The sequence below is a fragment of the Elephantulus edwardii genome, unplaced genomic scaffold (genome assembly GCF_000299155.1).
Source record: "Elephantulus edwardii isolate Elephantulus edwardi_28Jun2011 unplaced genomic scaffold, EleEdw1.0 scaffold00219, whole genome shotgun sequence".
Lineage (NCBI taxonomy): Eukaryota > Metazoa > Chordata > Mammalia > Macroscelidea > Macroscelididae > Elephantulus > Elephantulus edwardii.
The window spans coordinates 1991770-2003484 of NW_006399969.1; the positions used below are offsets into that span (position 1 = coordinate 1991770).

At 41.6% G+C, this 11715-nt stretch overlaps 1 protein-coding gene and 1 pseudogene across 3 annotated transcripts in view; both read left to right on the plus strand.

Moving 5' to 3' along the window:
- The window catches only part of AKT3 (v-akt murine thymoma viral oncogene homolog 3), a 383708-nt gene that overhangs the window by 328814 nt on the left and 43179 nt on the right, over positions 1-11715 (plus strand). For all 3 annotated transcript variants that reach the window (XM_006898067.1, XM_006898066.1, XM_006898068.1), the window contains exon 10: positions 1616-1830. In XM_006898067.1, coding sequence (XP_006898129.1) covers positions 1616-1830 — 215 coding nt within the window. The remainder of the gene's footprint in view (positions 1-1615; positions 1831-11715) is intronic.
- On the plus strand, positions 4134-8198 carry LOC102870212 (annotated as a pseudogene).

The window sequence follows — 11715 nt, forward strand, 5'->3', positions numbered from 1 at the left end:
ACTGGGGTAATCGGGATGGGTGTGTCAGAGGCGGTGTGGTTGGCGCAGGATAGAGCAGGGTTTAGAGCTGTTGTGCATAGGGTCTCTATGAGTTGGAAATGACTCGATTTCACATAACAACAACAACAACAACAACAACATCTTGTTTTGCGTTTTATGTAGAACTTGAGGTAGTCTGCTTCTTCCATGCCATTCCTGTGGTAGAATTTTTCATGCTTGAGGTCTTAGCAGGCTCTTGGTCTGATAGCATTCAGTCAGCAAGTCACTGCTCCAGAGGAGGGTGGGACAGTTATCCTGCCTGAGTTTCTCTCTGATCTTTTTGACTTAAAAGAAAACTTGCTTCACTTGGGGAGAGATAGGACCTGTGGATTAGCAGCCTTCTTCTCAGGGAACTGCTGCAGCAAGGTGGGTCCAAAGGGCCTGGGGCTAAAGGCAGCTCAAGCTAGGAGTTGGGATGGCTTCACCTGCATGTGATATTGTTGTCCCTGACACAGTTCAGAGGGGAAGTAGTGAGTCATCCTCCATGTGATGAGGCCGGGACATTCAGGCAGTGTTTCAGGTGGTGGGGCCACGTCCTTAGGTGTCCGGGTTAGGGTATCCCGGTGATGGGTGAGGGTTTCAAGATGGCAGGGTTGGGTCCTCCATTTGGCAAGTTAGGGGGTCCAGGCAGTGGGGCCAGGTGGGAGGTGGGGTGGGCTTCCAGGTGGAGGGGCCTCAGTTTAGTGCTCCAGACAGGAGAGTAGTCCAGGCCACGCTGTCACTGGTTGCTCCCAGAGTTTCTTTCTCTGCCTCACCCATATACTGGTTTCCCTCCAACCCACCCATCAGGACAGTTGGATGCCGCTGCCCAATACTCGCTTCTGATTTTCTAATCTGATTTTCCCTAAACTGAGAGGATCAAATAAATAAGCTCTAAGATTTATCAGATCAAATATTGGTTATGTATTATCAAATACAGTTCTGCAGATGAAGAAAGAGGGAGGGACCTAAAAAACGGATAATATTACTTTTTTTTAAAATAAATGACAAGCTGCCAGGTTGCATTTAAGTTGGGTGCACCACATAACCTAGCTGGTTCTTTGATGAACTTATTTTGGATATAATGTATTTTTTGAAACAAATCATTTAGCCAGTGAGCTTGTGACTTTTGTTCTCTATGTTTAACAGAAACTTTTATTAGGAAGGACTTTCGATATTAAAGTTTATTGTAATCTAAACAATACAACATTAGTATTCATTTCTTTGATTAAATATTTCTGAAACCGTTTCAATGTGGAGAGGCCTCTGAAGACTTTCAAATTTCTTTTCATGGTTGCCATGCTCTTTAATTGAAAATTGTGGAAGATACATTCTGTGCTCTTTACTTGGTGAGATCTTGCAGTGAGTCATTATGTGTAGTTGGTGTTGGGAAAACCAGATATACAACTAAATTGACTTAATGCCAGTGGGTTTGGTGGGTATTTTTAAGAGACTTGGCCTTTTGTTATTTATATATATGTCAGGTCTGTGGGAGGTATTTGCAGTTGTGGTTCATTTTCATGTCCTGACCTTGTTATACTTGGTGTTCTAGTTCAGCGTTTAGTGAATGATGCATCTTCTCACTCTATTGTTCCAGGTGTTAGAAGATAACGACTATGGCAGAGCTGTGGACTGGTGGGGCCTTGGGGTGGTCATGTATGAGATGATGTGTGGGCGCCTACCTTTCTACAACCAGGACCATGAGAAGCTTTTTGAACTCATACTCATGGAGGACATTAAATTCCCCAGAACACTCTCTTCAGATGCAAAATCTTTGCTTTCAGGGCTCTTAATAAAGGATCCAAATAAACGGTAAGTGCTAAATAGTTTCCAGTGAGTTGATGGTAAGCATATTGGAAAGTATGATGTAGAAACTAATTCACATATAACTGACAACACAGTCCACTGTATTTGGTGTAGAAATTTTCCCATTGTATTCCTGATTTCTTTTTTAACTACATAATATTGACCTATTTAAAACTTTCCTCAGTTGGAAGTTTTATGCAGATTTTTCCCTCCAAAGAAAGATACTGAGAATTATGGCTCATATTGTATGTCAACAGTTTCTTACTTGCTGTGACCCCACAGGGAGGCAGCCACCTTCTTTCCTTTTGCTCACACTGGACCTTCCTGCCTCTGTTCATTGACTCTATGCAAAGCCTATCCCAAACCTGATACTCTTCACTCCTTCCTCTAACATGTGCTGGCACATCTAAGTACTGTTCCGTGTGTCATTTGCAATTACTCTTTTCTGCATATGTGGCTAAAGAGATTGATATTTTCAGATCTTTTCCTATTTCCTGTTCCTGTTGGGAACACAGTGGTTGTGTCCTGAAAAGGGGTGTCACATGCTGCCCTGCCTACAGGGCTGTCACAGTGTGTGTTCGTGCTGTGTCTTCACTTTTCAAATGTCCTTTGTAGTGTATGTGTATCTGTAATGAGAATCTGCCTTTCTTCAAGGTAAGTGTACATATCAGTACTTCGCCGAGAGACTATTTAATCAGAAATGTCTTGAGGCTAAGCCTTCATATAGTGCTGAATCTCCAAGTATACATTGCATAATCTTTTGTTAGAATGTTATATTTATAGTTGGTTCTCAATAAAATTTGTGAAGGGATCAGTGTATTCTACAATGAGATGACTTCCATTGTAAGCTTTGAGTTTTTCAATGCATAGGGAGAATGAATTTAGGCAAAAGTCAGGAAACGTAATATAAAAGATGTACCCACCTTTTGCTTTTTGACAAAAAACCCCAAACATTTAAAAATATATTCAATAATCCTAAGATTACCTGCTGTTTGTGAAGTGTGTGTTTTCTTTCAAATCTCCCATCACCCTTGCTTTTCCCAGGAGCCTTGCCAGGTTGGTAGGGCTGATAATCACTGCCACTTCCCCTTTGATTGGAGAGTTAAAGGCTCTCTGGTGGCATAGCTGTAGGGAACTCTGTGAACCAAAGTTCAAGCCTCTCTGGAGGTTCCAGTCCACCATCCACTCCACAGGAGAAAGATGGGCAATCCCCTCCTATGTGGTTTACAGTCTTGGAAGCTCGGTGAAGGGTCAGGTATGAGATGGTACCAATTTAGTGGCAGTGAAAGACAGTGAAGGTTAAGGAGTGCAGACGACCTAATCCTTAAGCTGTTGTGCTGCTAGCCAAATTACTGCATCTCCAGCAGTTCAAATCCACCAGCTTCTCCATGGAAGAAAGATGAGCAGTCTCCTCTCATTAGAATTTACAGCCTTAGAAACCTGATGGAGCATTGCAAGTTGGAAATGACGCATTGACAGTAAGCTTGAGTTTTTAGTTTGAGAGAAAGACTTGGGTGGGTTCACAAAGAAGTTTGAGGTTGGAGTTTTAAAAGAAGAGAATGTCATTCCAAGTAGAAAAATTTACATGTGAAGTGTATCTAGAATTGCAAATGAGCATGGCATTTGAGAAGTTCAGTGACTAGAGTGTGGAATATGAGTTGAGTAACATAGGGAAATGAAGCTGCTATGTTAGGTTGTAAAAGGCCTTCTGTTTCTTAGAAAATATTTAATCTTTGTTCAGAAGGAGATGAGAAGCAACTAAAGTATTTAAAGCAAAGGATCGTGTAATCAGACCACATTATCAAGAGTCGGCTCTGGCAGCTTTGTCGTGAAGAATTTAGAAGAGTGAAGGGCCAGAGTAGGTAGACTAAGTGGGCAGTTATGGAATCATCTAGAAACAAAATTGATGTCCGTCCTGAACCAGAGTTAGAAAAACAATCAATAGAACATGTGAAAGATTGAATAGGAAAGGTAAAGAAGTGAGAGGAGGCAAGGAGGGCTGGGGCTCTCTGCCGAGGATGGCTAGTTGGGAAAGGTGGGATTTTACTAACAGCAGCAAATATAAGCAAGGCAAAACTTGATGGAGTTGCTGTTAAGTGCTGTCAAATTGAGTACAACTCATAGCAACCCTGTGGACAACAGATCTGAGCCCTGTCCTACCCTCCACCATCCTCATCACCCTCGACAAATTTGAGCCCACTGCTGCAGTCAGTGTCAGTCTATCTCACTGAGGGTCGTCTTCTCCTTTGCAGACTCTCCTCCTTCCAAGGCATAGCCTCTCCTAACAACATGCCCCAAATACGGAGTAGATGCTTAAGTTTCGGTATACCAACTTTGAGCCTTATGTAGAAAACGTAGATGGACACATGAGGTAACCAAATGGAAATAATAGTACCATGTTAAAGAGAAACAATACCTGGGAGCTCTGGTGTCCTAGTGGCAAGAAGCTGTACTGCAGTCCTGAAAACTTGCTGTTCAAATCCACCAGATGCTCCAGTGGAGAATGAGGGGCAATCTCCTCCTGTGCCAGTTGGAGCTGTTTTGATGATGCATAATTGGGGGGGAGGAGGGGAGAAACAGTACCTGAATGCATAGAACTTGGTGTCATCGACATCTGAGAGGTACCTAGCGCCAGGAGAATTGCAGAGTAGCACAAAGTGAACAACAAAAACCCTGCCATTGTGTCAACTGTAATTCTGCTGGGTTTCTGAGGCTGTAAATCCTTACATGAGGAGATTATTTCTATATTTGCCCAGAGTGTGGCTGGTGAACCTGAACCACTGCCCTTTCAGTTGGCAGTTTAACACATAACGCATCCTGCCAACACAGAGTAAGGTAGGGAGTGAAGAGAAGACAAGGAGCCTCATGCTGTAGTGGTTAAGCATTTAGGCTGATAACTGAAGTGTCGGTGGTTTGAACCCACCAGCTGCTCCAAGGAAGAAAGATGTGGCATTGATACGGTTCAGTGATGTTCACATTCTTAGCTCACCTTCTTTCGGAGTGGAAACACGTGGAACTCTGTTAGCCAAGTTACTATCTTCCCAGTTTCTTGGCATAGATTAATAAGCACAACCAAGGCTATGTCTGTTGAAACAGACATCCATCCCATCAATTCCAAAATCAATCCCAAAATTGATATCTCATCAATTCCTGGGGCCTAATTTTTTGTCATTGCCTTCAGTACAGCTTGGACTTCTTCCTTCATTACTACTGGTTCTGGATCATATGCCACTTTCTGAATTGATTCCTTATCTCCCATTTCTTTCGGTACAGTGACTCTGTATTTCTTCCTTTTCCTTTTCATGCTTTGTATCATTCAAGATACTGCCCATAGAATCCTTCACCACTGAAACTCGAGCCTTCAGTTTGTTCTTCCAGTTTGAGAAATGAACTGCTGAGCATATTCTTCCCTTTTGGTTTTTCTAATTCCAAGTCAGTGACTATTTTGTTGAATTTTTTTGCTTTGTCTTCTTGAATTACCCTTTGAGATCTTCTGTTCAGCTCTCTTGCTTCAGTGTTCTTTTTGTTTTGTCTTTTCTACGTTCATATTCTTCCGACAACCATTTTGGTCTTTCTTTCTTCCTTGTCTTTATAATGAGCTTTCCCTTTTCTCATGTATGGTGTCCTTGATGTCATCCCAGAGCTCTTTGGTTATTCATGTTCTGTGCATCAAAACAATTCTTGAGATGAATTTTAAATTCAGTTGAGAAAAAGTAAAGGTTCTATTTTGGCTCGCATGGTCTTGTTTTAATATTCTTCATTTTTAATTTGCACATGAGTAGTTGATGGTCTGTGCCAGTTATCTCCGGGCCTTGTTTTGACTGCTGCTACTGAGTTTCTCAGTCAACGCTTACACAGATATAGTCAGTCTGACTCCTGTGACATTTGTAAGGTGAGGTCTGTGTGTATAGTTCCTGTTGATTTTTTTTAAGTGTTTGCAGTGAATAAATTGCACAGAATTCTGTCATTCTATTTGTTACTCTTTTTTGTTTCTAATTTTTTAATTCTAGTCCACAGTTATTATTAGCATGCCTTGATTGCATGTTGCATCAATTTCAGACAGCAAAAATTGGTAGGAATTCTCAGCTTCTTCGTTTTTGCTTTCAGTGATTGGTGCCTTTTTCAGTGATTTCGAGTCAAATATGACTCTCAACAATTCTATCAAAAACAGGTCTGAGCCCCATCCTATCCTGTGCCAACCTCACAATCTCTGTCACATATAAGTCCATTGCTGCAGTCACTATGTCAGTCCATCTAGTTGAGGTCTTCCTCTCCTTTACCTTCCCTCCACTTTTCCAAGTATGTTGTCCCTCTCCAAGAAATAGCCTCTCCTCTAAGCATGTCCAGAGTATACAAGACAGAGCTTTACCATCCTTGTCTCCAAGTAGCACTGACTTGACCTTCTCCAAGGCATCTGTTTGTTCTTTTGGCAGTTCATGAAATATTCAGTACTCTTTTCAAACAACACAACTCAAAGGGAATAGTTTTTCTTCTGTCATCCATATTAATTGTCCAGCTCTCAAATGCATAGCAAGTGACTGAAAAAGAACATGCTCTGAATCAGGTGCACCTTAGTCCTCAAACTAACATCATTACTCTTCAGTAATATGGAGCAGTCCCTGAGTGAAGAATTTCCCAGTACACTATGTCTCTTGATTTCCTGACTGCTGGCACCATGTGTATGTTTGTGGATCTAAGAAAGATGATGGTACTGACAGTTCCAGTCTTTTCTTGATCTTGATGTTGCAAAATATTGCCTGTTGGTCCACTGGGGAGAATCTTTGTTTTCCTGATGTTGAGATGCAATCCATTTTGAGTGCTGTACTGTTTGATCTTCTGCAGCAAGTGTTTCAAGTTCTCTTCACTTTGAACAAAAAAGATTGTGTAATCTGCAAACCAAACCTTATTTATGAGTTTCCCTCCAATCCTGATGTCACATTCTTCTTCTTATAGTCCAGCTTCTCCAGTGATTTGTTTAGCATACAGATTGAATAGATAAAGAGAAGAATATGGAGAAAGAGATACGCCATTCTTGATTTTAAACCATGCAGTGTTCCCTTGTTCTGTTCACAAAAATATTTCCTGGTCTAGATACAGGTTTTGCTTGAGCACAGTCAAGTGCTCTGGGATTCCCTTTTTTTTTTTCTTCTTCAGTATTAATCATAGTTTGTTTTGATACACACAGTCAAATGCCTTTGTCAATGAAACTCATTTTTAAAAAATATTAAACTATTTTTAAAAAATACTTTAGAGGGAGCTCTTGTGACTTAGAAGCAAGAAGCTGCACTGCAATCCCAGAGATACATGGTTCAAATCCACCAGATGCTCTCCTGAAGAAGGAGGGGCAATCTCCTCCTGTGGTAGTCAGATCCAATTTGACGGCACATGCACACAAAATAATAAAATAAAATCATTTTAAAAAAATACTTTAAAAACTGTAAAAAAAATTAAAATTGAACACAGAATGCCAGTGCATCTTGCACCCCATTTGGGCCACTAAGAGCATAGCCTCTTTGCAGGTGGGGCTGGCATCATGAGCCCGAGTCCCCACATCCTGAGCCTGGATTGCTGTGTCCTGAGCCTGCGTTCCGCGTCCTGAGCCCAGTCACAGCGTCTTACACCCTGGGGTCCACAGCTCCATTGTGGAGGTGAATGCTCAGAACAGCATGCCTGCTGAGGATACCAGGACCAACCCAAACCCTCAAGGGGAGGGTGAAGAAGAAGCTGCTCTCCTGGAGCACCTGGCTCATCAGAGGAAAGACGCCAGAAATGCCTCCAGGAAGCTCTGGGACTCCAGAAGGATTTTGACTCAATATAACAGATACAGGTTTATCACTGCCAGCCCTAAGAATGGAAAACAACACAGCAGAGAATGAGACTGAAGAGAAAAGTGAGAGGCACCAAGAAAGATATGCCATAGAAAAAAACAGATCATCACAAAGTACTACCAGAAGAATGACTGGAGAGATGCAGAAGAGAAGAGGAGGAGGAAGGGAAAGATGAGAAGCCAAAGCAAAGGAGCACTGAAGAAGATCAGATCAAAGATGAGAAGATTTAAAAGGACAGAGAATCCAGAGAAGAAGTGAAGAGCCTCTTGGAGCAGAAGACAAGGTGCTGAATAGAGAATTCATTACCCATTAAGCATACAGAGAACACTTTGAGCCACAGCTGAGGCTAGACGGGCACAAAGGCCAAGGATGCCTCATAGGTGGAGACGGGCAGGCACCTAGTGGAGCTGTGGCGCTAGTGTGGAGAGTGAGGAGTTCAAGAAGCTCAAGCAGAGGAAGCAGGAGGCCGACCAGCAGCTGGAAGAGCTGAAGAAGAAGAGAGGAGCAGAGGAAGAAGCAGGAGGAGGAAGAGAACAGGGCACTTAAAGGACAAGATTGAAAGGTAACAAGGCGGCTGAGAAGTGCAAGAAGATGGCTTATAACCAGTGAAGGTGGTGAGGAGTGCAAGAGAATGGCTTATCCGATGACAAGGAACCATTTAAATGTTTTACTCCCAGAGGTTCATCTCTCAAGATAGAATGCGAGCAAAATTTTTGAATAAATCTTTGGAGAAAAGCAGTGGCATCAAATCAACGCATCAGGCCACTGTCATCTCCAAGATTGACAGCCATCTGGAGCATTACACCAGTGCAATTGAAGGAACAAAGTTGGCCAGCCCTGCAAAGCCAGCTGCCTCATACTGCCCCGTCCCTGCTGTGGGCGTGCAGAACATCAAGAGCATGTGGGAGAAGGGAAATGTCTTCTCTCCCCGCTGTGTCAGGAACCCCAAACAAGGAAAGAGCCACCTTATAGATGGGGGTCTCCAGCCGCATCCCTGACTGTCTAACCAAAATCCCAGACAAGTAAAAGTCACCTGCTCCCAAACCATCCTTGAGGCCAGGTGATATGTAAGAGGAACCTCTGGGTAGGGCAGTCTGGAGAAGGCCACCTCTTCCACTACGGTTTGAGGCCATTCAAGATGGAACCCGATATGGCACTCGGGATGCTGGGCCAGTGCAGGTGAGGAGTACTGATCTGCTCTGTTTCACATTTATGTTGATTTACTCTGTTGGTTTCAGTCTTTTCTTTACCATTATCCCAGTAAGTTCATGTATATTATCACTATATTTAATAATCGCAGTCTAGAGGTGTTCATGGTAAAAGTACCACTTTTGCACAGAAGCCAGTTTCTGAAGAAAACCATGCTATGAAATCAAGACTTTTCTACTGATCATCTGAACACCGTGTCCAAACAGTCCACCAACCAGCTTGGAAGTCAGCAGACAGAGACTCAAGCTGTAGATTGTTAGATGAGTGTGTGCAGTAGCCACAGGGGGACAAAGAAACCGAACATTTATTCTTATTTTCAGCAAGGAAGTCGTGTTGTTTTTGCACTTCAGAAGAAAGCATGGAAGAATTTTTCTTAGACAATTTTAACACTTTCTGAAATTAATTCATTTCAGTCTTGAGATACTGCAATAATGACTGTCTTTTTTTAAAAAAAAATGTGTGCTTTTTAAAATTTTATTAATTTAATGAACGTTTACAGAGATTTTGGATTTCCATTCATTCATTGTTGCCTTTTTCTCCCTGCCCACCATCCCTCCCCCTCAGTTCGCTCTTTTCTTTGAAAAGTAAAATTCTTTCATTGGTATACAATTCCCCACCCCCACCCCAGTACACTCCACTATACAGGCTTTATTCTGGATTCTTGTCATCATCATAATACCCAATCAATATATCACTTTTAAACTGTTCTCTCCCTCATCTGTTTCAATGCAGTATACATAATTTATCCAATTTTTCTCAGTGTCACCCCTACCCTGATGTCAGTCCTGTTCTACAGCAGTGGCACTACACAGTATTTGTCCTTTTGTGACTGAGATATTTCACTCCGTATAATGTCCTCCAGGGTCACCCCTTTTGAATAATATTGCATGAGTTCCTTGTTTTTCAATGCAACGTAGTAGTCCATTATGTGAATATACCACAGCTTCTCTATCCATTCATTTGTTGATGGGCACTTAGGTTGTTTCCAACTCTTTGCTATTGTGAACAAAGCTGCAGTAAACATGGTTGTGCATCTATCTGCCTGGGTGGCAGTTATGATTTCTTTAGGGTATATTCCTAGTAGAGGAATTGCTGTGTCGAATGGTATTTCTATTTTCAACTTTTTGAGAGAGCGCCATACTGCCTTCCATAGTGGTTGCACCATTTTACGCTCCCACCAACAGTGAATAAGGGTTTTAGTTCCTCTGCAGCCTCACCAGCATTTGCTGTTTGCTTCTCTGGTAAATTTTGCTCTTCTGCCTGGGATGAGATGATATCTCATGGTTGTTTTGATTTGCATCTATCTTAGAGCTAGGGATTTTGAACATTTCTTCATATGTTTGTTGGCCATCTGAATGTCTTTGGTGAAGTGTCTGTTCATATCCTGTGCCCATTTTTTCAATTGGATTGTTTACCTTTATCTTGTTGTGGTGCTGATGTACTGTTAAGGTATTATTTTTTCCTGCTGATCACTGAATTGGATAATTCTGTTAGCTGACCATGGTATTGATTTCTGTAGGTTGGTCTTTGTGTGGATATCTTTGGTAGTTATAGTATGCTAAACCACATTTTAGATTACTTGATTATGTATGTATGTATGTATGTATGTGCATAGACATACACACACTAATGGTAGAATGCTTTTCATGTCTAGATTCTTATATTTAGTAGTATGTCCAATATCACAGCTTTTTAAAAATTAAAAATCACAATGTTAGAGTAATATTTCATCTTTGCAAATAGGAACAGGGCAGAATAGATAAAAATAACATTTTCAATGCCTTGTGACCTCTAAGGAAAACATATTGAAAAGCAAGAGATTAGCAGTGTAAAAACAAGTTGACGTCTTTCTAAAACATAATATTTCACTTTTAAATCAAAACAGTCTTGAAGGCCTGCAGGAATTCCATTACATCTACTAGTTAGTCAAACTCAAAGCCTGCCAGTTCTTAATAAGGACATTCACAGTGGACTAGCCCCAGGTGGGATCTAAGAGCTCTTCCTTCTCTAACATGTAAAGACAAGGATTTGGGTCAGAAGAATACACACACAGGAGATTTGTAGGGGTCTTGTCACACCATACGTGTCAGCATCACCATGGTTTGTGTCCTAACTCTTCTGCCTTTACCTGTCATTTGGCATATGTGGACCATGTGCCAAAATTTCAAAAGTACTTGTAACTCTGACTAGTTTTGCTCTTTTTTCTGAAAAGTCTTCACTGGTCGATCTCATAAAAATCATCCATACGCTAGATGCTTATTCTAGTTTGCAAATGTTCATTCTTCACAGTGGATGAGAAGTGGACTCCAGCATGTTAGCAGAATGTCCTAGTTAGTATACACATAGAAGCTCACATCTTGGCCGGGTTCCCCCAAATTATCTTAGTCTCTCTTCACCACTTCTGAGGGAAACCTGATGCGTCATTTCTAAGACACAGGATTCCCCTGGGGAGCTGGCCAGGGCATGAGTGGCTTGAGGAGTGCCCACTGTCTTACAAAATTTATTTTCCTCATAAATTAGACCCTTTGGTCAAGGGACAGAAGCCTCCAAAACGGCACAAGTCACCTCCCACCACTGTAAGAGAGAGTAGACGAAAGCATGACAGATGATGATTCTCCTTGAAGACCACCTCAGCGCTGAACCCCGTCATTAAAGTGAAATGGAGGTGGCCTAGCTCTATTGTACTTTTGAATAAGGGGTCTTTCTGGCCACCATTATCTGTGTTTCTGGAAATTCTGAAGTTGAGAATCCTGACTTTTCTTTCAAAAATTGGGATGGAGTACATTTTAGAGTAGACTATTAATCAGTTTTGGATTTCATCTTTTGGAAAAGAAATTCCTGTTATGCTTGTTCC